This window comes from Harpegnathos saltator, unplaced genomic scaffold (assembly GCF_003227715.2).
Source record: "Harpegnathos saltator strain DR-91 unplaced genomic scaffold, Hsal_v8.6 scaffold276, whole genome shotgun sequence".
NCBI lineage: Eukaryota > Metazoa > Arthropoda > Insecta > Hymenoptera > Formicidae > Harpegnathos > Harpegnathos saltator.
In genome coordinates, this window is record NW_020230068.1 from 147732 (window position 1) to 172851 (window position 25120).

General features: G+C 51.3%; 1 protein-coding gene across 1 annotated transcript; it reads right to left on the minus strand.

Moving 5' to 3' along the window:
- Positions 1-19343: 19343 nt before the first annotated feature.
- On the minus strand, positions 19344-22361 carry LOC112588719 (uncharacterized). Its single transcript, XM_025299437.1, has one exon. The coding sequence runs from the start codon at positions 22359-22361 to the stop codon at positions 19344-19346; it is 3018 nt and encodes a 1005-aa protein (XP_025155222.1).
- Between the last annotated feature and the right edge of the window lie 2759 nt (positions 22362-25120).

Here is a 25120-nt window from a genome sequence, read left to right on the forward strand (position 1 = left end):
TTCGCGCTCGCTCGCTCCTCGTCGTTCGCGCTCGCTCGCTCCTCGTCGTTCGTGCTCGCTCGCTCCTCGTCATTCGCGCTCGCTCGCTCCTTGTCGTTCGCGCTCGCTCGCTCCTCGTCGTTCGCGCTCGCTCGCTCCTCGTCGTTCGCGCTCGCTCGCTCCTCGTCGTTCGCGCTCGCTCGCTCCTCGTCGTTCGCGCTCGCTCGCTCCTCGTCGTTCGCGCTCGCTCGCTCCTCGTCGTTCGCGCTCGCTCGCTCCTCGTCGTTCGCGCTCGCTCGCTCCTCGTCGTTCGCGCTCGCTCGCTCCTCGTCGTTCGCGCTCGCTCGCTCCTCGTCGCGCGCGTTCGCCTCTTATCGCTTACGTTGCCCCTCGCCGCACGCTTGCCTATACCGCAACTCGCTGACTCCGCCTGTATCAAATGTCTACGTGCTTACTGCGGCCGTCCTCCGCTCTCTACGCGCTCGTTGGCTCACATGTTTTAATTAATAACTCGGTAACTATTACCAATTTGACATTATGGTACATGACTTTTCTTCTCGGCTACACCCAATCTATCTTCAACTTTCGTCTGCATGATAAGCTTTCAAACACCCCGTATATATGCATATATAAATACCGAAATCTTTATAGGAGTTTTCTTAACTATTTTCATGAGAAGATTGATATTTTTGTGAATGTAGAGCTTTTCAAACAGGCTGCAAGGTGATATGGGTTTCTTCTGAGCAGCTATTTTTTGAAATTTTCGGGTCGAACCACTGCTCTATATGCTCTGCTGAGTTGAAAGTGGTGTCAGAAATACCTTCTGACGGTTGAAGCTAATGGTGATATCCCGCAAATTTCAATAAAAGTAAATCACAGTGGAACTTAGTTCACACTTCGCATTGTCTCATCGTCTTAACATCGAGATATCTAAAGCAGATCTTCTAAGCAGAAATATATCATTATGATGTTTATTCTCAAATTCCTTCAGTAATATTTAGTAGCCAGTAATATTGGAATTTTAGGAAATAGGGAAATTATCGAAATCTTTATAGAAGTCTGTTTAATAATTTTCATGAGAAGATTAAAATCCTTGAGACTGTAGAGACTTCCAAACAGGTTGCAAGAGTTTGTTATGAATATTTGTTGTTAGCAAACGCTTTTTGGAGTTATTCGGTCGAACCACCGCTCTGCCGAGCTGAAGGTGGCATGACATGTGCCTGCTGGTTTAAGGCTAATGATGAAAACTCATAGACTTCATCAAAATATAAATGACCACGCCAAAGCTTTATTGATTTCTCATATCGACATTAACGACGGGATATCCTACGCCGATATGTTAATCGTAATTACGTTATTATGATATTGATTTTTGACACTTAAGACGCCTTCGATAATGTTTGATGGTGAGAAACAGTGCAATCTTCGAAAACAGGAAATACCGAAATCTTTAAGAAGTCTTCATCACTTTCATGACAAGATTAATATCTTTGACAATGTAGAGGTTTTCAAACATGCTACAGGGTGATGTGGGTTTGTTCCTAGTAGCCATTTTTTGAAATTTTTGGTTCGAACTATCGCTCTATATACTTCGTTGAGCTGAAAGTGGCGCGAGATATATCTGCTGGGTTGAGGCTAATGGTGAGGACTCGCAAATTTCAATAAGAGATAAATCACAGATTTTGTTCACATTTCACATTGTCTCATCGCCTTAACGCCGAGATATCCAAAGCAGACCTTCTAAATAGAAACACATCATTATGATATTATTCTCAGACTCCTTCGGTAATATTTAGTGGCCAGTAATACTACTAATTTGGCGAGATTAGTCCACTTCTGCACTAATATATGAGGTTTCTGCCGGGCGTGGCGCAGTGGGTAGTGCATCTAGGATGATGACGGCCATCATAGCCCCATAATCTGCGATGCTGTGAGGCACGCTCTGCCGGCGTCAATCTCTAGGCCGCACGTGGCGTCCAGTACTCCCTCGAGAGCACCGCAACTGCTTTTTGTCCCATCCTCGACATAGTAGGCTCCTACTATGTACCACGACATAATGGGTTGCCACCTTACGGTTAGACCAGGATATCCACCTCCAGCCAATTTAAATCCCTGTCGAAGGTCTTCTTTATGTAATGACAACTATTCTCGCAGGGGTTTCGGGTGTGAGAAGATCTTGTAGAGTAAATTCTCTAGGGTAAATTTCACGTCGTACACTAACGGTGGGGATCAAAGTTGCCATATCGATCGCTTACCTCGATGGTGTAGGTCTGGCCGTCAAGTCTGGTCCTGTGCCGGGTAGGCGAAGACCATCCTGCACGGATCATCTAAGTCGCATCAGCCGGTGATGTGCACGACAGCTTCGTTTCGCAATCCTTCATCTCCTTTTAGACTATAACTATCCACATCAGAGGTATCCACTATTCACCAGAAGATTCATCAGGTGATTTAACACCCAGATCGCAGTACTGACATCTTCGAGGCGGTTGGACTCGGGGAGAGACACCATCCTGAACGAGCCGTTATTCAGCTCCTAAACCTCTCGGTCAGGTTCAATATTGACAGCAAGGCTGCCGACGTGCTCAATGAACGTCACCAGAGTTAGGACACTGACAAAAGTCGCTTCATAGGTGCTATACACTCACTCTGTTGAGAGGGAATATGTAGCTGGGCTGGGCCTGGTTCCCGCTCCATCCAAGCCCAATCTACTTTTGTGGGCTGCATCGCTTCACGATGTCTAAAATATCATATAAGATCACCTTTAGTCAAGATCAAGCTAGTCCGTGTGCGACGCCTCAGCCTGTTGGGCCATCAGCCTAAAGTCCGGGGCCTCCGCGGTGTACTCGCTGATGACATTGACTTTGCGGGTTCAACACCCCAAGGGTTCGTCAGTGTCGAGTCCGAATGTGACACCGCATCCACTATCTTTATCTCAATATCCGTTGTGATGATGGATCCGTGATTCTTTCCTAGTGTATAGCTTCGACTCACCCACCGTATATTCCCGCTGAGGCGGGTGAACTCGGCTGCTAGGTTGTCGGCAACAACATTGCCTTCCAGTGGTGGGCGCCAAGCATGTGGGAGGTATATACGCTCCTTCCATGTCCATGTCCTCTCGAGCCAGGAAATCCTCTACTCGTCTCTCGTCCCCGAGGAGCTGTTGGTGGACACAGTTTACATAATATGTGTCGGGGCCGTATTCCTGATCGTCGTAGTGCACGACGGATAGATACCTCTCATAGTCCTGGTCAAGGGTGCTTATGCCCAGGATCACGTGACTCTCGATGATGGGAGAGTCGCACAACATACTGCGCAAATGGGCCATTTGAGCCACTCGAGTACCCGCTAGCCACTCAAATCTGTTTATATTTCCATTTAGGGTGCGTTATTCTTTGTTATGGATGCGTGCGCATGCATGCAACCAGCCGTCACTGCCATGGCCGATTATTCCGGTCTAATATCGGGCCAGGGCATCCTGGTATTCTTTAATTCCAATATTACGCGAGGCTGATACCTATGTGGACTTTCCTGTCCCCCTGTCTGATCAGATGGCAGTAGGCGCAGGTGACACAGACTTTGCGAAAAGGGGGGTAGAGCAACCGTCTGAGGCGGCCACTGTACTAACAAACGCACCCTCCCTCGCTGCATCGTCCATGACTTCACGTTCATCGTCCAATATTCCGGCGGGGAACGTCTGGTCTCCATTGCTTTCAACAATGGCGTCTTTTAGCCCTGCCGACATCTGGATGGTGCGTACCAACCCTACCACAATGGACCGAATGTCCTCGTCCCGCGTAGTTAGCCCCGGATCTTTGAAGATGCTGGCCCATGCTTAGCGAGTGTCGGGCCAGACACCACCCTCGGCTGCCGTGCATTCTACTACCTATACCCACTTACGATTAGTGTGAGCACTTAAGCAACCCTGTGAGGCGCGGAATATTATTCTTAATCCTGAAGACCATTTGATTAACCTTCACCGTTAGCGTTTCCTATGAAAGAAAGAGGGCGTACTAGGTGGCGACGGGATGCCGTGCGTTCGGGACCTGCATCTTATTTTCGTTCCGAAGAGAAAAATATCGAAAGCGCGGTAGTCGCTAGACCGGGAATCGAAACCCGGGTCTTTCGCTTGCCGGGCGATTGCTCTAAACTATTGAGCTACCTGACACTCCACGCTCACGACACTCCTCTCTCTAGATAACGTTAAGAGATGTCGTTCGGAAGCGACATCTCTAGTGCTATCCTGAGCGCACGGCGACTACAGAGAGAGGCATTGTTACTTGTATCTAGTGGTACAAGCTGGTGGTCTCAAAGTCAAAGGTTGCTATCCTTTAATACCTGCTGTCCATGTATGCCGGCCTCCACCGTTGCCCCTCCTTATTCGGTGCAAATCATAGAAATAAGCCCCGGGGTAGACGCCATATTTTGGTTGCCCCCGGGCAACCAAAATATGGCTTGGGCACGTTTTTGCAACGCGCCGAAGGGGGATCCACCATGAAAGAAGGAGGGCGCCATGAAAGAAGGAGAGCTATGGTACATTTTATGTTCATAGGTGACATGGTCCGGGTGACGTAGTTCGGCGGGTATCTGTTATCCGCGAATGGTCTTTGTCGCGAACTTCGCGGATTTTGTTCTCATGCTGAACGAAATGTGAATGAATATTCTTGTTCCCCCGCGATGAAATGGGGGTTTCAAGTGTTAACATGGCGTCCTACAGAACTGGACTTCTAAAGGAGCAAAGCCCTATCGTTGTGCCTTCGTTCATGGCCATATCCTATAGGGTTTCCACGCCATCAGCGATGTTACCGTACAGCGTAACCAGGACCGCTTCGTAGTCATCCGATGTCCGGTTACTAGACCGAGCACTCGCTTTCTCCAGTTGGGTCACTGCTGTTGGAAGTATTCGGGTACGAGACTGGTGACTCGCACAGAGACTCGACTTGACCCAAGGGCCGGTTCGCACAGTGAGCCCGAGTCGTCACTCCTTGTTCCTCCGCCGCTGCCTGAGCCTGCGCCTGAGCACATCACGATCCCGTATGTGCTGGCAACATCTACCACTTCTTCGCGTTGATCATTTCATTCAGGATAGCCTCCCTCCCTCCCTAGCCTGCTAGGCGCACCGACGTCCTCCAAATTTACTGAGAGTGAGGGATGTTGTTCCCTAATATCGCTGTCATTTCCCATCGATAATGGGATGTTCACTTCCACGATATTTACGAGGCTAGAGGATGGGGATGGCCACTTCCAGCAATGACTCATTTAGCTTTTTCATTTCCGCTAAGCTCAGTATGCTGGGATACGGTACGGAAGCGGCTTAGGTTTTTTTGGGGGCAGAAGATTCTCTTGAAGTTGTTTTCGGGAGCTGTTACTGATGATACTGGAGGGTAGGTATCCGGGTTGACCGTCCTACCACTTTTTTTTATCTCGGTAACGAAATCTTCATCGGTACCCTCACCCCTTCGGGGGGGGGGTTATGCCGGACTCTTACCGGCTAAAACCTCACCGGGATGCCTTCCTAGGGGTTGGCTAGACGGCCGGAGGAACTAACTCAATATCTTGCCGATTCTCTGTCCCACTCCATGGCCCATTGGGCCCTCCGTCTGGCACCATGCACCGCAAGACCACGGTACGCGGCGCCAGTCCGGGCTGATATTAGCCCGGCCTTGTGCCGGCCGGTCAACAAGGCCGGCGAGGGAAGAGAGGGTAGCTCTCCCTTCTCCCCCACCTCGATATTACAAGTGGGGGCTGGGGGAGCAGTTATTGTGAAGCCCGACACCCGTAAGGTGCCGCGCTGTGCTATCTCAGCTTTGTTAAAAGCTATACGCTACACAATTCCACTATCCAGCGATTTGTCCTCTACCACTGAAGCGAACAATGGAAAAATCCAGCAGCGCCTGCGTGGGTCGTACTTCGCAGGATGAGCGGTTTAGTCGCGACACGCGCGTCGACTCCCGTCAGGGTGTCGCCTCGCGTGCCGCGTCCACGGGGAACCACGGGGAGGCCCGCTCATTTGTGTCCCGAGCCCGGACACACACTCTGACCCTTGAATGGGATAGGTCGGGGGAGGAATATATGATACGGTAGGTGGGTTTTAGCGGACTGGGTTATAGAATAGAGTAGAGTTATAAAGTGGGTGAAAGATCTAGAATAGAGTAGAGAAAAGCGAAAGAAAGGTGAGTAGAAGAAAACGAAAGTGAAGTAGGAAGCCTAGCATAGACCCTTTAGCCAAAGGGATTCCCTACAGAATGCCGCAAACACTGAATAGGCCTCTGGAGTTGACACGAAGTAGTGTGCCGCTTCCGGCCATTTCCAGCTTCCGGCCGGAACGAATTGCCGCAGAGCCTCTCTTTGCAGCTCGAAGTCCGGACATTCCATCAAGTGATGCACCGCCGTGTCTTCGGCCTTTCCACACGCACACAAGCCACTTTTCACGAGCCCTAGAGACGCGAGGCGTCCCCGGAACTTACCGTGTCCGGTGAGCACCTGCGTGACGTAATGGTCCGGCTTCACCCAGCTGGCGATCACCCTGTCTCGGACGTTGTTAAAGAAGGCGCTTGTTATACGGCCTTTGCTCGAAAAGGACCATCGAGCCTGCCATATATTTAGCGCCTCATCCCTAATGAGACCATAGGTCTCTTTGATGTTCCCGGTGAACGGGATTACAACATTCCCTATTTTTGCATCCATTTCTTTTCTAACTGAGTATCGCGCCTTATATTCGTTGAGGAGGATATCAACTGGGACTGCACCCGCAGCAACACAAAGCGACTCGGTCGACGTCGTGCGGTATGCAGCAATCGCCGACACAAGCACCCAGCGCTGCAGAGTCCGAAGATCCTTCAGGCCGCCCTCTCCGCATCGGTCAATTCACCCGGCAGTGGCATAAGCCACTGTCGGAATAAACACACCCCGATAGATCGTTGAGAGCGCGCTAAAACGCAGCCCCCATTGACATCCCGCTGTCCTAGCTAAGTTGCTGAATAGCGGTCCGACCTTACCGCGCAAATATTAGCAGTGGGAGGATACTCCCATTTCTTTATCGAAATGGATGCCCAAATACCTAACTTTCTTATTGAATTCAATTTTCTTTGGGCCTAATCGGATGGTCGGTGGTCTCGCCGCGAGGTTAGATTTTTTGGCTCTAACTGCCTTACGTTTTCGGTCCGGACGTGCTCCTCCCCTTCTACCTATCGGGGCCTTCCTGATCAATTCACTTCTGAGGACCACCGCCTCAATTTTACGCGAAGAGATCTGAAGTTTTGCCCTCTTGCACCATTTGTTGATTATATCAACTGTACGCTGCCCTCGCTTTTATATTTCACAACGAGTCGCCTTCGACTGTGACCAGCAGATCATCGGCATACGCGATAAATGACCTGCCTATCTCTTTGTCAAGTTCGCGGAGGAGGCCGTCGAACATGACTGTCCAGCAAGCTGGGCCTAAAACAGCCTTGAGGGCAGCCTCTTTCTGCCTCTTTGGAGACGCAGATGTCTCCGAAAGAGATCCTAACTTTTCTATCGCTGAAGTAGCTGTTAAGAACCTGGAAGATATTGCGGGGGCAGTCCCGCTCACTCCATGCCTGCAGCACGAGAGGCCACCAGACGTTGTCAAAGGCGCCAGTTATGTCGAAGAGCAGCGCCACGACGTATTTCCGCTCTGAAGCGGAGACCATCCGACGCAACTCCACGACTGCGTCCTCCGTCGACTTTCCGGGCATGAAGCCGAACTGCCGATCGGAGAGCATCCCCGACGACAATGACGTCTGGGTGAGTCGCTCCTTTAGGAGCTTCTCGAAGAATTTCCCTATAACGGGGAGGAGACATCGGTCTATAGGATTTCGGGTCCTCCACGTCCTTATCCTTGTCTTTCAGAAAGGTTCTAAGCGAGCCCTCCTTCAAGATCGAAGGGAAGACGCCCCACCGGAGGCATCCGTTGAAGAGCCTAACTAACTGGCCGGGTATTGTCTTAGAGGCTTCCCGCACAACTGCAACCTCTACGAGGTCGAGGCCGGGCGCTTTCTTAGACTTTAGAGATTTCGCGATTTCGACGATTTCTTCCTCCTTGAAGATCGGAGTGTCGTCGGTGTCTGGCACAATGCGTGCCTTTTCTCTAATTTCGCGCTGCTCAAGCGTGTCTTCATCCTTCCGGTCTTCTGGGACGTGCACCTGTAGCAGGCGTCCGGCAGTTTCCTCTAGGGTGATGGTCGAGGAGTTTTCGGTACGAAGGCTGCTTAGCATTTCGTCCACCCGGAGCTTCTGAGCCGCGTGTTTATACACGAATCCCCAGGGCTCCGAGTTTCCCACCTTCGTTACAAATTTTTGCCAGCTTTTGCTCTTAGTTTTCCGCAGCCTCACGCCGTACTTTCGCAAAGCTGCGCAGTACTCTTGGCGTTTTGCGAGGCGCGTTGACTTGTCGCTCTCCTGCTGCAGAGCCCGTCTCTTCCTATAGACATCCTTCTGGAGGATTGTCAATTCTTTTGTCCACCATGGGTTGGACTTTCTAAATCGCCTCTTTTTGGGCATGGCCCGTTTTGAGGCTTCTATGAGGACTTCTGTGAGGACTTTTGCGAAGCTTTCCACGTTCCGGACAGACTCCAGGTCGAGGACCTCGAGTCTCGATCTAGATAGATGGGTTAGGTTCTCAGCGAAACTCTCCCAGTCGGCTCGACTTACGTCGATCCGAGCAATGGTCAGAGCGCGCTGGTCCTCACCACTGACCTTCTGCACCGTCAGCCTGATGTCAAGGGAGTTGTGGTCGCTCGTCGTCCAGCCCTTTCTGACCTTCCACTCGCCGACAAAGCAGCTCATGGCGGCGTATGCGAGGGTCACGTCAATATATGACGAGCCCCATTCTGTCCAAAAGATAGGAGGCTGTCCTTGAGTATTAAGGATTTTCCAACCGCAAGCACGGATGTACTCGAGCTTCGTGCCTTGATTATCTAACTTGCGATCACCCCACATGGGGGATCTCGCATTGGCATCTATGCCTACTATTATTCTCTGCCCTCTCAGAGAATGAAACACCGCCTCGAGGTGTCTGAGGTGCCCCTCGTTCTCTTCGCTGTACTGAAAGTAGCACGACACTGCGTAGAACAAGAAGCCGGGTCTCGCACTTCCGCACACGCATAGTGTGGAGTGGTAAGCTGCGAGATTGTTAGCATTTGTAACTCTGAGTTACATTTTCAACCGCCGCCCACGGGCGTTCGTTCCAGGTTGCTGCTATACTGACACCTAACCCTAGCCCTTCACACGAGTAGACCTTGCCTCGCTTTCTGGTATTTGTTTCCTGCAATAGCAGGATATCCAGTTTTTTGCAGGCAATTAATCGACGGATCTCTCCTGTGACGGCCCTTGAACGCCTCATATTTTGTTGGAGAATCCTAACTCCCGTGGTTTTTAACAACGTGGGTGCGGATCTACCCCCGGTCGGCTCCAGGGGTATGGAATCTGGATTTATAGCATCTGTGTGGGGTTGGGACAATTTATTTCTTTTCTCGCGATTCGCGGTTTCCGACGCGTGTCTACTATCATCCAAATTGCTTTTATTGGTCCTACCTTGCGTCGCTCGGTTCCCCTGTACCGACGCGAGCATATTATCGCAACTTTCTAATACCATGCGGACAGTTCGAAGACTGCAGCTCCCTATTTTTGACTCTAATCTTCCTGGCTGCTTTCCTTCAGCACGCCCAGGCGTAGGATAGGGAGCCTTAGAGGCCCGAAGATCCTTCCTTTTCTCTCTTGCTAAATTTTTAATCTTACTCATATTGTTCCCACGAGTGCGGTGGGAAGGAGGTCGAATAACGCAGAGCCACCATTGCGCCACCAAGTCTGGGGTACCGCAGAGGGGTCGACAGGTGGTACCTCTGGGGGAGCGCTTTAGACTGTGATTTTTAGCATCTCCACAGCCATTCAGCCCTAGGCGCGTTTCCTTCACCATAGCTTGAGATATGTTTCCACCGCGGGTCAACCGTAGTCTTCCCGGGGGGCCGCTAGCGACTGTGCATGTTTACCGTCCCCACAGCCATTCAGCCATCGGCGCGACCCGAACGTTAGCATTGGGATACTTTCAAATTCACGAGTACTGGGATTTACTCGGCCCCAGCGTTGTACCTGGAGCGATCTACAACGCTGTTTACCTGTTCGATTTTGGTATTTTCCCTATCTCGATGATCCTGTTGGTTTCCCAGGCCGAGACAATCAGGTTCGTTGCATTGCAATGGGTAGACTTGGATTTCGCTTCGCGACTCCCGTTTCAACAGAGCGTGAGCCTACCTTCGTCTACCCGGGCAGTGTCTCTATTAACGATTTTCTTGTTGGCTATTAGGGGGCTCTCGTACGAGTCTCATGGATGTCTCAATACATTTGGCAGAGTCCGTAACGTAACTTAGGGCCCCAGGACAATGCTCAGGTTGCCCTGTTCCATGTCACGCATGGCAATAGCGGTCCGTAGGGCACCAGTCGAAACCGATCGTCCCCAAATTCGCTTTTCTGCTTGAGCACCCTTCGCTCGTACGAGTACCGCATGTATAGCAGAGTCCTTAATGCGACTTGGGGCCCCAGGACAATGCCCAGGTCGCCCCGTTCCATGTCACGCATGGCAATAGCGGTCCGTAGGACGCCAGCCGAAACCGATCGTCCCCAGATTCGCTTCTCCGCTTGAACACGCTTCGCTGTCCTAATTTGCTGCGTTAGACGTCAGTTCATCACTCGTACAGTACCGCACGTTTGGCATAGTCCTTAACGTGACTTGGGGCCCCGGGACAATGCCCAGGTTGCCCCATTCCATGTCACGCATGGCATTTGCGGTCCGTAGAACGCCAGCCGTAACCAGTCATTCCCGGATTTGCTTCTCTGCTTTGGTGAGTTTACTAACGTCCACAGCATCGTTTGCTATTTTAGACGATTGGCTGCTCGATCGTGTGTTGGGGCATTTTACTTTTAGTCTTTCTCAATTTGAGACCCACTGCCATGTAGTATTTTTGTCTTTTGGACTTCGTTCGATGTGCTGTACACTTGGAAACCTCAGCTCTTATCTCCGTTTAGTGCACTAGGTTACAATCAACGCACGTGTGCTTTGTCCTGGGACGTTGGTGTTTACATGCTTCGTCGTTTATTGCCATGCTTTTTGCTGAATACTTCGAGGTCAGATGTATCATCTACTCAGTTATTCAGCCCGAATGTAGACTTTCGCTTGTTGTGGAGATCATCATTCGTGTGATAACTCCCTGCAAGCTCGTTCAAATATTTTTTGGATATCATGCCTTTGATTTAGAGTCAGAGTTTATTTTCTAAGTTCATTTGCGGCGTGTTGCTTTTCATTTCGTACGGAGGCTCTTTAATAGGAATATTCCTATTTTATATTAGATATATTTGATATTATATAATTGTATACGAATTTCGTATGGTATGGAAGGCAGATACTGTTAAGTACTTTAATGGGAGCCATCGTGAAACGGCACTGCTCATGGCGCTCGAGCTAGGTTGCGGGCCGTCTTCCGCTTCCTTGGCTCTCGCGCCCCTCAGTTGTCTCTTATGCACATACAGAAGCTGGCTGCGGCCTTCCGAGAAAGGTGTAGACGGCACCCCTTAGGTAAGGACACACCAAACTCTTCAAGCCTACGACTTTATTTCCCTCTTCCATGTGTACGCATGCCTAGAGACAACTGGTAAGGTGTCCGGCTACGAGCAGGCAAGCTCTCTTGCAGACCAGACCCCGCCTTCCTGTCTTCCTTCCTTGGATGCTATATAGCTTATTTTTGCGGTTTCCTTATAACATCTTCAATTATGAAGTGTTTGTTTGCCATGTTTTATAATTGAGCTTTTGTTTTGAGCCATTGTTTTGCAACTTGTGCCATTGTTCGAAGTTTACTGTTCCTCTAGTTTAGATAGGAATGATGGGTATAAATCTTGTTTATCCCTTTTGCGTAATTGATCAGATGACGAGGCATTTGGCTACCGGTGTATTATTTCTGACACCTCTTCGCTTGTGTACCATTGTTTCGTGCATTTGAAGTATTTTCTCGACGCTAGATCGACATTGCGACCAATCACACCCGGAAATCGTATCTCGTGTATATCACGACATTTCGTCATGGATTACAAGTGCATTGCAAGTGACGGGCGAGGCAATGCCTTCTTTCCTCGATCACTTTACTTTGACTTGTGAAGTAGATTCGGAACGCGCACTGCACCTCGACGGCTGCCAATTTCAGCGCGACCGGTGTTGCTGAATATGACCTATTGGTCCAGCAAAATACCCTGAGGTGCTTGCCACATAGGAGCTAATTCGTCTGACGACACAAACTCGTGGGAATACTGTGAGGAATGTGCAATGCCATCAGGGGGGGTCCTCCCCCTCGACATAAAAAATCCGGTCAGAATGACCGGACCGGTCTTATCTACTCGTTGGGATGCTCTTAGCAAGCGATCCTCCCCACACGGTCCTCCCGGTTGGACCGGAGGTCCAGTGTGGATCATTGGATCGCCTGTGCCCTGCCACCACAGCAAGGTGGCATCCCATCGGGGGGGGAGTCCTACCACTTTTTTTTTATAACCCAGGAGAAACCCCTTACAGGTACCCTGACACTGGGGGGGGCAGGGTTATGTGGAAGTTGCACCCACTAAAACTCCTGAGGAAGACACCGGCCGGACTGTAACGCGAAGGACGGGGAACCGGTCCCCCATTCCTTCCCATCCGTCGCAGCCCACAGCCATAAGGCTGCCGCCTTCGCACCGCATGCCACAGGGAATCATTGAGGGGGGGTGACCAGGAGAGGAAGGGAGAGCCTCCTCTACCTCGCAAGGCAAGAGTGACTCAATCGCCGTTCCCGTGCCATTCTTGGTCACCGTAGCCCTCACGCCGACTCCGGAAGGGGAAGTACTGCCAAGCTCCGCAGGAGGGGGAGAGCAAGCCCTTCCCCCCGCTTTGCGAGGTTTCTTGACCACCGTTCCGGAGAGGGTTACGCATCCCTGCGGCTGTTGGGTGCAGGCAGAGCATGAATCAACACGCTCCGCCTTAACCGGCCGAAATTGCCTGGCCGGCTTCGAGGGAGGGGAGGGTCTCCAACCCTTCTCCCTCGCCTCACCCTAGATGACCGGGGGTGGAGGGGCGGAGAGGCAGGCCCGGCCCCCACCGGATTGTTCCTACCTCCCCTTGTTGGCGGCTCTCTCCGAGCCCTGAGCGGGAAGACCCTCACCCGAGCAACAAGCTCAGAGAAAACCCCGAGCTACGGAGAGAGCACATCCGTCGTCAGGCGCCCGGCAGGAACCCCAATCCGCGTTCAACGGGGACCGCCACTAAGGGTTATCCTCTCAACGGGCTTAGGTTTTACACTCCCTGCCGCAACGCGAGGGAACAGACCCTAATCCTTGTGCCCGCGGACAGGGAAAAAACCCCGCCGGGCCCCGCGACGAAGACCCGTACTGCCCTTTCCGGGTTGGCAACTGTCCGGAGGTCCGACGCAGGACAAAGGAGGCCCGGCCCCCCCTGCGGCACCTGGAGGAGGCCACACCCCCCGCCAATCGGACCCCCGGTGGGTACGTGCGGGTGCCCATATCAAGTGCGCCTAACGGCGTACCGTCTCTCCGACGGCTACGTTGATCCCCCCTGTTGTGGGCGCGGAAACGCGCCCACCCCCAACGGGTCCCTCGTTGGGGGGACGGCGCGGGGACGCCAAACGCGTCCACCGCCCCTCTTCCTCGTTGAAGCCAACCAACAGGAAGGCCCGGCCATCCGATGATCGGCCCCCCTTCCCGCCTCTCGGCACACCGCGCAACTGGGGGCACTAAGGCACTCCCGCGCGATGTGGCCGCCTCGGCCACAGCGATAGCACAAGCCTCCACGATCCGTGGAGGACTTACAGGCGTCTCGCGTGTGGCCGAGGCCCCAACGTCTGTAGCACTGGGCCGTGCCGTCAGCAACGATATGCTGACGGTCGACCAGCCCAGTGCGGAGGCCCCCCACTTGGAGGCCACGGCCGCAGCCTCCAACGGGTGTCGGGCCCACGCCACTCCCCGGCCCCTGGGTGCCCATCTCAGTGGACCAAGCTGGACAGCCCCAGGTTCGCATCCTGCACACCTCGCTAGGGCCGTCCTCACTTCTTCCGGGAGGGCCGCCTCACTGAATCCAGTGAGGCGGACCTCCCCTCTGAACCCCGGGCGGCTAATCGTCGCTTCCGGCAATACACCCTTTAGCCTTTCGGCCAGCTCATCTGCTTTATTTCCCCGGGGGCCAGGGTATTTCCCGGACGCGCAGCAAAATCGCGCCATCAGCACTCCTCCCCACCTCCACGCCCGGGGTCCCCATGTCACCCAGAGGATCTTCTTTGCACGACGGAGGCCTCAGCGTATGAGGCCCCCCGCTCCAACCTAACTGTGACCGCGGCTGTATCCGGCAGCCGCGGCCATTTCCTTCCTACCTGACCGGGGGAGGGAGCAGGCGCCGGAATGGGGATAATCCCGCAACCCCCTTTCCCTGTTCGCCCCGTTAATCCACCTCTTTTCCTACCTTCCCTGGGTGGTCCAGAAGCAGAAGGGCAAAACTCATCCTGCTCCCGCTCCACGAACCTCCTTCCCTTCCTTGGAAAGGGAGGTGGACCTTGCGGAGGTTCAATTCTCCCCGAATCCACCCTACCTCGTTTCTTCCCCGGAGATGAGGGGTGCCCCTGCCCGAACTCACGCCGTCGGTCACCGCCCTCCTTCCTTTTTCTCTTCCGATGTTCCGCCTCTTCCCACTCCATGGCCTCCCGTAGGACTCCACGCAGTGCATCGACGTCCTGAACCAAGGACCCTGCTAGGGCAGTTTCATTCACGGGGGGGAGCTAACGCTCTTGGATCCTCCCAGTCCTACTCCCCACCAAGATAACCTCCCTCCTCATCCTTCTGAGTGGCGACATCCCTCCTGAGATGCCACTCAGAAGCCTCTCTCGTCATTACCCCAACTGTTTTCAGTTGTGGTTTCTTCTTCCTTCTTTCCAGTTCTATATCCTCCTTGGCTTTCTCCAACTGGCTCCGAAGGAGTTCCACCTCCTTCATAGCCGCCAAATTGGAGTCAGCCTTCTCTTTCGCCTTGATGACTTTCTCCATCTTCTTCTCTAGATCCTCCATTCCTTGGAGAAGGACTTCCCTGCACTGGTCGCTGCCTTGTGCTCCTACTTTGGTCTTATGCAACTTCTGTTTGGTTAGCCTAAGCTTTTTCACGAGCTCGGCTCTTTTCATGTAAAAAGTCCTCCCCCTCCTTGCACAGGAGCTGAACATATCTCCTCGACTCGATGAAGAATTGACGGGTCCTTGCAGCCGCTATCTCCTCATAACCCTCATTCCAGACCTCATCCGATCCATCAAACATTGATCTTACATCGTGCAAGGCCAGTTCCCTTTCCTCATCCCACTTATTCCAGGAAACCACGGAATAAGGGGCTTCGTCTGGTATCGTCGGATCCTCCTCCATGAGCACTGTGGAAGCCACCGGTGCGTCAGTAGGGGCCGGCGATGCCCTAGACGGACCCGCCTCCTCCTCCCTCTTCCTCTGTTTCTTCTTTCCTTTCAGTATATCTAGAGATTCAGCCATTATGAGTTGCAACCCACCACTGCTGAGGGCTCGACCGGCCGGGCATGCCCGCACCACCGAAAACATGACCCGGTGGTGTCCCCGAGTTCCCCCGGGGAACCGGTCTATACCACTGGACCAGGGAGGACATCTGGTCTCTGGGTTCCAGCTCCCTACTCCCGCCCTAACCCCATTTTTGGGACCAGACCGGTTTCAGGGGCTCCCCGTCTCCGACCCCGAGGGTACCCTCAGCAGCGCCGCCACGCGGGGGGCCTCGCGGAAGGAGTTAGGTCACCGCCGTCGCAACCCGACGGGACCGCTCCTCCACGGCAGCCAGCCTAACGTCGCCGCCCGATGGATGGGTTTAGGGATGATGCGAACCCCATCCACCGGGCACACCGGGGAACCCCGACCCCGACCTCGGAATACGTCCGAGCGGCCCGGAGTCCCCCCGCCACCCTGGGTACCGTGAGGGGTCCCAAGCCCTCACGGGCTCGCATCAACTCAACGCATGTGCTCTAAAATATTCAACGCAGATATTGTGTTGCGGGTTGAATCTTAGAGTTAACCCGTTGAACGCCGGGATCGCCCAGATCTTGGGCGCTAGAGCGAGTACAACTGGAGCCGACGGAAATCAGCCAAAAGGAGAGGACCGGTCGGTTCTCTGGACAATAATGTGTTCGAGTCTCCGATTCCGAAGCGTTTATTAGCGTTGACCCATTACAGCGGCTTGTAGATCGCGAACAATGACGTTGTGTCTCAATAACGAGACGGAGAAAATAATCACGCGCCGGAGCGACGCGTTGTTAAGATTCGACGGTTAAGATTCGACGGAAGAGCCGAACGGAACTTGAGAATTGAGTTCGACAGCCGGATTCTGCCGAAAATCTATCGTCATGATATTGATCGTGATATTTATAATTTTATATCGCTGATGCGGCTCAAGCCGATTGGCAGATTTGTACACATCGTTGGTTGACTGACACAAAGATCTAGACGGTAAATACATTGTTTTGCCGTTAGTCACGAGACATTAGACTGCCGCACGTTTTTTCTGATGGAAAGAGCGTTATTGTCACCGACACAATGAGACAGTGTAACGCGCCGAGACAATACCAGGCGGCAAGACAAAGATCGAGCAAATAATTCGTTTGTAAACATGGGTGATTTGCCCGAGCGGTGACTCGCTGTTACCGGCGTCCAGCACACGCTCCGCGAGAATCCGCTCGACGATTTTAATGAGCACGCAGAACCGCCGATATGATTTTCCAATTCGGAACATGCCGCCCGCCTTGAAACAGTAGTTTCAAAAGACTGCTTAGTTTGAGCCGAAAGAAAATGATAGAGCGCAAAGTAATAATAAAATGTACTCACGGGTCAGCGCAACTCGCTCTGGCCTCCTTGAAACGAAGCAAAACAATACAAAATAAACGAAAGCATCCTTTTAAGGTAACGCAGCTTAAAACTAACGCATATTACCACGAACGCAACTTATAACAAACGCATTTTACCATGAACGCAACTTATAATTAACGCATTTTGCATAGAACGATAACCGAATGCAATAACCAATTTAAGTAGGTGAATCGAGACTAAACTTAAATATAACGAGACGACCTAAGCCTTCGCATCGCAATCAACCGGCAGCACGCATAATTTTACTATCGGACGCTTATATTCCGAAACAGCGGTTCTAACGGTCACAACACAGGTCAAACCATCGAGACCAGGATGACACGCTGTGACTCGTGCTAACTCCCATTTGCAGGGAGGAAGCGAAGGATTGTGAATGAGAACGAGTTGATTTAATTTTAGCGATGAAGTTGGGCGGCGCCATTTACTTCGTTGTTGCAACGTGTTGACGTAATCGTTGTACCACAACTTCCAGAAACGTTCGGTTAACTGACGCACGAGTTGCCACCGGGTGAGGCGATTCTCGTTCACATCGAGAAGCGACGGCTCAGGATTGACAGTGATAGCTGATCCGATTAAAAAATGTCCGGGAGTCAGCGGTTCATAATCGTCGAGTGAGTCGGTAAGAGGCGCTATCGGGCGCGAATTTAGGCAAGCCTCTACGCGACAGAGAACTGTGGTGAACTCCTCGAACGTCAACATGTGTGTTCCCAGGACGCGACGCAAATGGTGCTTGACGCTGCGGACTCCTGCCTCCCACAGCCCGCCAAAATGCGGAGCTGACGGAGGGATAAAATGCCAGGAGATGTTATCAGTGCTATTGCATTTTGGACGTTAGGATCGCGAATCGAGGCACGATAGGCGCTCGTTAATTCTCGATCCGCACCGACGAATGTTGTTCCGTTATCCGAATAAATAGATTGAGGTAGCCCACGGCGCGAACAAAATCGCGAGAAAGCACCGAGAAACGCCGGAGTTGAGTAGTCCGCGACTAACTCAAGATGTATGGCACGAGTAACCATACAAATAAACAGCGCGATGTAGGCTTTACGCGAAGCGATGCCGCGACCCGCAGAGGTCCGAAATGACACCGGCCCGGCGTAATCGAGAATCGCAATGCTGGAATGCGCGTTTTGGAGCGATTACACGAACCGAGGGAAGCGCGCCCATCAATTGGGACGGCGTCTCGGCCCGTTCGCGAGCGCATGTTACACACCGATGAATGACTGAGCGCACGATACTGCGAGCGCGAATTATCCAGAAGTCTCGGCGCAAACCACTCAATGTGAGTTGTAACCCGCCATGCAACGATCGTTGATGAGCATTATCTATTATAAGGATAACAAGAGGATGTACCGCAAGGAGAAGAGGATGTCGAGTAGGAGACGAAAGAAGCGAATTTCGCAGTCTTCCACCGACGCGAAGAAGTTGATCGGAATCAAGGAATGGGTACAAAGCAAGTATCGGACTCTTTGCAGGAAGACTCGTCCCGTCGCGCAGAGCACGTATTTCATCAGGAAAGAGTCGAAGCTGAAGGGCGCGGAGCCAAAACGTTCGGGCTTTCCAGCACTCGGTTGCCGTAATGGCGAACCCATGAAGATTTTGAGCTGGCTCAACCCTACGTTGGCGACAGCGAGTGACGAAGCGAAATAGATACGCTGTGACTCGGAGAAGCTTCGGCCAAGAAGAAAATCTGCAAGATATTTCGAAGGGATCCTGCTGCGCAATGAGGTGAACGTGAACTTTCTTAATTTCAAGGTCAAGATCCGCGGGAACTCCAGGGTTCCGCAATGGCCAGTCAGCCTCAGACGACTGCATCCACGACGGACCTCGCCACCAGAGCTCATGAACTAACAGCTCGTCACCGAGGAGTCCGCGGGAAGCGCAATCGGCAGGATTTTCGCCTGTCGGTACATGACGCCACTCTGCATTAGGCAGGCGTGTCTGCACATCGGCAACCCGGTTGGCCACAAAAGTCTTCCACTTCGACGGCTGCTGCATAAGCCCAGGCGAGAACGATAGTAGAATCCGTCCAACAAAAACACGGGACAGTCTCGTAACCAAGCGATCGCCGAACGAACTCCATTAAGCGCGCGAGCAAGACCGCAGCTGAGAGCTCCAACCGAGGCACACTTATAGTATGAAGCGGAGCAACTCTCGACTTGCCCGTTAGCAATGAAATAATTATTTCTCCCGAACATGTTACGACCCTCGCATAAACGACTGCCGCGTAGGCCACGTTCGAGGCATCGGCGAAACCGTGAAGCTCGACTAGTTGGGAGTCCGTGCCGAGCCCAAGCCAACGCGGGATTTGAAAATCATTGAGACATGAGAGGCGCGAAAAAATGAGGTGCCAGCGTTGCTGTAATTTTACCGGGAGAGCTTCATCCCATGCGAGACCTTCCCGTCAAAGTAGCTGCATAAATATTTTTGCGGTAATAGTGATCGGAGTGACCCAACCGAGCGGGTCATAGATTCTAGCAATCGCCGCCAGAATAGCCCGTTTGCTTTCCGGAACGCGTCCTTCAAGAGACACCGTCACCTTGAAGTTATCTCGCGTCGGATTCCATCCGATGCCCAAAATCTTCAATTTCTCGTCAACCTGCAAGGACTTAGTGTACGCCAAGCCATGCTCGTGAGCATCAATATCAGCCAGAAGCTCCGATGAATTGCTTGCCCACTTCCTAAGTTGGAAACCCCCACACTGGAGCAACGCATCGAGCTGTCGACGTACCTGTAAGAGACGATCGCGGCTTCCGTCCCCGAATAATAGATCGTCGACGTAAATATCATTCCGCAGCAACGGAACAGCAAGAGGAAAGCGAGATCCCTCGTCCTCGGCGAGTTGGTGAATTACGCGCAGCGCCAAAAAGGGAGCGCAAGCCATTCCGTAGGTAACCGTCAGTAATTGATAGTCAGTCCGGCGGTCAGTATTCCATAGAATGCGCTGATAATCAACATCTTGCTCGTCTACCCAAATTTGCCGATACATTTTAGCAATGTCAGCGCTGTACACGAATTTATGAATTCGCCACCGTAATATGACCGCGGGTAGATCTGTTTGCAGCTTTGGCCCGGAAAGCAGATTATCATTCAAACTGCGACCCGTCGCCGTGCGGCTTGAGGCGTTAAACACGACGCGTAAATGACTTGTTTTACTGTCTGAGCGGTAAACAGGATGATGCGGTATGTAAACAGCGCGTGAGACGCTCGCAGCAGTGACCGGCGCTCGGCGCATATGGCCAAGATGCTCGTATTCCGCTAAAAACGCAGAATATTCGGCAAATTGCGCGGGGTGAGCCTGCAAGCGACGCGTCAGCGAGTCCAGCTGGCGTGCCGCCCTGACTCTTGTATCTCCCATGATGAGTGGAGGGCTCGTTTTGAACGGGAGACGAACGACATATCGGCCCTCGATTGTGCGAGAGTGCGTGGATCGGAAATGATCTTCGCACTGAATGTCCTCGGTGCTAAGAACCGAGTGTTTGGGAAGTTCCTCAATTTCCCAAAATTGTTGAATTTCTTTAGCGAGAATGGACATGTCGCAACAGTGATGCACGAACACACTGAATGCATCTATCGCCTCAACTGCACCGTCCGGCGACAAAACGTGCTGCGCCGGTGCAGCTATCGGACCCGACAGGAACCATCCGAAAATCGAATTCTGCGCGGTGGGTTCGCCGAAACGGCCTTCACGACGTTCAGCGAGAGTAACGACGTTGTAAAGATCGCAGCCGATGATGAGGTTAATAGGATCGGAACTGGTGGGATTCGGATCTGCCCAAGGTAGATCAACCAGGTGTGGATAACCCGAAAGAGATTCAACGTATTTCGGCGCGTAATGCGTAAGCCTCTCCAATATAGCGGCGCTAGTGTTATACGAGGGAGACATCGAGTCACGCGGCGAAACAGAGATATCCGTGGCATAACGAACTGTGCCCGCATGAACTCCGCCGACGGCCGACACCTGTACGGAAATGCGCTGTCGTTTCGCATGCAATACTTGCGCCAAGTTCTCGGATACGAAGGTCATTTGTGAGCCCTGATCCAGGAGAGCTCGAACGACGACCGTTCGACCGCTCGACCCGATGACTCTCACCCAGGCTGTCGCCAACAGTACTTGTTTAATAGACTGAATAATAGAAGAAGCGTGCAAGGACTGCACCGCGCATGGAGCTTCGACCGCCTGAGATGACAGTCCTGGATTCGGCTCCACTACCAGTCGATCTCCACCCGAATCCGCACCAGCGTGAAGCAGGCTATGATGCCTTTGCAGACAAACCCGACAGGAATGCTTACTACTGCACTCATTTACCGCGTGATTCGGACTCAGACAGTTATAACATCGTTGATACCGCTTCACGAGGTCACGTCGCCGGAAAACATTCCCGCGAACGAATGTCGGGCAAGCACTGAAATAATGGCGCCCCTTACATATCGGGCATTCGCCGAGTGCATGCGTGGATGCAGCAGCAACGTGAACTCGCGACGCAGGAGAAGACTTCACCGCCGCAACGCTCGACGAGTTGGCGGCGAACTCCTCGAGAGCACGCGTGCGACTCGCAAGAAATAAGTTGAGTGCTTCGAACGTCGGCGGATCACTGCTCTCACTCATCCGAACATTCCAGGCCTTCCTGGTTACCGGATCCAATTTGTTACTGACAATATGCACGAGAATATCATTCCAGAGGTCTGCCGGAGAGCGATGTAAAGTGTGCAAAGAAGCTACCGCGATATTCACGTCATCGTGAAGTGCTTGCAAATCGGCTACAGACTCACGAGAAATCGTTTTGAGATTGAGCAACGCGGATAAATGCTTGGTGATCAGCCGCCGTTTGTTCTTATATCGAGCGAGTAGCGCCTGCCATGCCGTACTAAAATTATCGGCGGTAACCGGAATATTCCCGATACATTCGAGCGCACGACCTTTTACGCATGAAGTTAAATAATGCATCCGCGCGAAATCGTCTAAATCGCGATTACTGATTATGAGCGCGGTGAACCGATCTCGGAATTGCTCCCATTCTTCATAGCGGCCTTCGAATGGCGGCAAACGGATGGGAAGCAAATGCGGGAGTGATACCGAATGCGCACGAGACTGAGAAGAATGACCGGCGGCGTATGAACTCACAGGCTCCAATTCCTCCAAGCACTCGGTTAGGAAATCGTGCGCCGCCTCGAACACCTCCTCGGTAGCGTCGCAATAATGGTCGCGGAAGTAGTCCATCGTCCCTCGGGATGCCTCCGGCGTGGCCTTGGTTAGGAGAGCGTGCCCGTCCAAGAATTGCGACCAAGTGTCCTTCAGGATTGTCAGCCGTGAGCGGACCTTCCCGGCCGTCAAATTGTTCTTGCCGATTTTCTTTATATTATTGATCGTGCGATCGATCACGCGCTTCAACTGAAGTTGCTTAGTAGTCAGTTCAGCCATCCTGATCGGCTATCACGTCGTTGTCACGCTCAGAATCCGGCTCGAAGGACCAAATGTTGCGGGTTGAATCTTAGAGTTAACCCGTTGAACGCCGGGATCGCCCAGATCTTGGGCGCTAGAGCGAGTACGACTGGAGCCGACGGAAATCAGCCAAAAGGAGAGGACCGGTCGGTTCTCTGGACAATAATGTGTTCGAGTCTCCGATTCCGAAGCGTTTATTAGCGTTGACCCAGTACAGCGGCTTGTAGATCGCGAACAATGACGTTGTGTCTCAATAACGAGACGGAGAAAATAATCACGCGCCGGAGCGACGCGTTGTTAAGATTCGACGGTTAAGATTCGACGGAAGACCCGAACGGAACTTGAGAATTGAGTTCGACAGCCGGATTCTGCCGAAAATCTATCGTCATGATATTGATCGTGATATTTATAATTTTATATCGCTGATGCGGCTCAAGCCGATTGGCAGATTTGTACACATCGTTGGTTGACTGACACAAAGATCTAGACGGTAAATACATTGTTTTGCCGTTAGTCACGAGACATTAGACTGCCGCACGTTTTTTCTGATGGAAAGAGCGTTATTGTCACCGACACAATGAGACAGTGTAACGCGCCGAGACAATACCAGGCGGCAAGACAAAGATCGAGCAAATAATTCGTTTGTAAACATGGGTGATTTGCCCGAGCGGTGACTCGCTGTTACCGGCGTCCAGCACACGCTCCGCGAGAATCCGCTGGACGATTTTAATGAGCACGCAGAACCGCCGATATGATTTTCCAATTCGGAACATATTGTAAAGAAGTAGATATTATGACGTTGATTCTCGACACTTTAGAGGCTTTCGGTAATGTTTAATGGCGAGAAATATTGCGATCTTCGGAAACAGTGGAATACTGAAATTTTTATAGGAATTGTTTATCTTCTCAACTTATTACTTTTTGTAGAAGATTAATATTTTTGAGAATGTAAAAGTTTCCAAATAGGCTACAAGGTGATGTGGGATCGCTCTTAGCCGCCATATTTTGAAGTTTTCGGGTCGAACCACCCCTATTCTATATTCGATTAAATTGAAAGCGGCACCAGATATTTCTGCTAAATTGAGGTCAATAGCAATATCTCGCAGACTTCAATAAAAGATAAACTCCCTACAGTGGAATTTCGTTCAAATTTCGCATTGTTTCAACGCCTTTAGCGCCGAGATATACAACTCAGATTTTGTAAGCAGAATATATCATTTATTCGCGGACTCCTTTAATATTTAATGACTAATAATACAGGAATTTTAAGAAATAGAGAAGTTACCGAAATCTTTATAGGAGTCTGCTTAGTAACTTTCATGAGAAGATTAAAATCTTTGAGATTGTAGAGAGGCTTCCAAACAGGCTGCAACAGTTTGTTGTGGGTATTTGCTGTTAGCAAACGTTTTTTGGAGTTACCTGATTGAACCCCAGCTCTGCTGAGCTGAAGGTGGCGTGAGATGTACCTGCTATATTAAGGCTAATAGTGAAAACTATATTTAATCAAAATATAAATGACTCCACGCCGAAGCTTTATTGATTTCTTATATCGACATTAACGACGGGATATCCCGCGCCGATGTGTCAATCACAATTACGTCATTATGAAATTTATTTTCGATACCTTAGACGGCTTCGGCAATGTTTGGTGCCGAGAAACAGTTTGTTAGGTCCTAGCCGTAATGGCGGAGAAGGTTGTCCGAATAAGAAAGAGCACGGGAAGTTCGATAAGAATAAAACTCTTGTATTTATAAACGTAATACCCTATCTATATATACGTATAACAGATATCGACACCGTATGCTCGGCACGGTTGCTCGCTTGTGGGTGGACTGATGTCTTCCCATCATAACGCGTCTTAAGCGTCCCCAACCTCTCTTTCCTTAAGAGAATGTTTACTAGGTATAAGATTTAGTTTTGGGGTCCATTATTAGTCTTAGTTAGAGGCTGTGTCCTGTGAAGGGTTTTGGCGAGGTCTGAGCGATAGGAACAGCTTCTGGAAAGTTTCTGCAAATATCGGAGGACGAAAGAGTTTCCATATGTTGTTCATTGGTTAGCAAAATTGATGTTGAATCTTTAGGTTCAAAAAATATTCAATCGTCCGAAATGGCGTGTTCCGGAGTTTTGGGTGTACTCCTTCTCCTTCAAATGTCACTGATATGGCGCACGATGATATTACCATTATCAAATTGTATCGAGTATCTTAATCGAGACAAGACATTGGTAATGTAGCCTTGTTCACGTTTGTTATGGAACACTACGATTACACGATCTCTTCGGGGTAGGTTCTAGGTTGGGCCCATGATGTTGTGCGAATTACTTCTACATGTCGAGTCGCTTTTCGTTGAGAAGTGGTGATGAGGCGGAAGTAAGTTTCGATACTGTTGGAATAATTTGGAGAACGGTGAGCTGGTACGTCTTCCTATAGAATAATTTTGCTGGAGATTTCCCATCAGGAGTTGAAGCTGAATGTGTGTAGCGATAACTATATAAGAAATTTTGAAGTTCTATTTTACAATCCAGTGGTTTTTTAGCGATAGCTCTTTTGACTGTATCACCATACGTTTTGCTTGGCCGTTAAATTGGGGATGATTCACTGCGGAGAATGGATGCGAATTGTGCATTTCCCTGCAAAAGTTAGCAAATATGGTTGCAGTGAATTGTGTACCATGGTCGCTCATATGAACTTCAGGGGAACCGTATCTGGAAAACATTTCGCGGTATAGTTCAATTGTGCG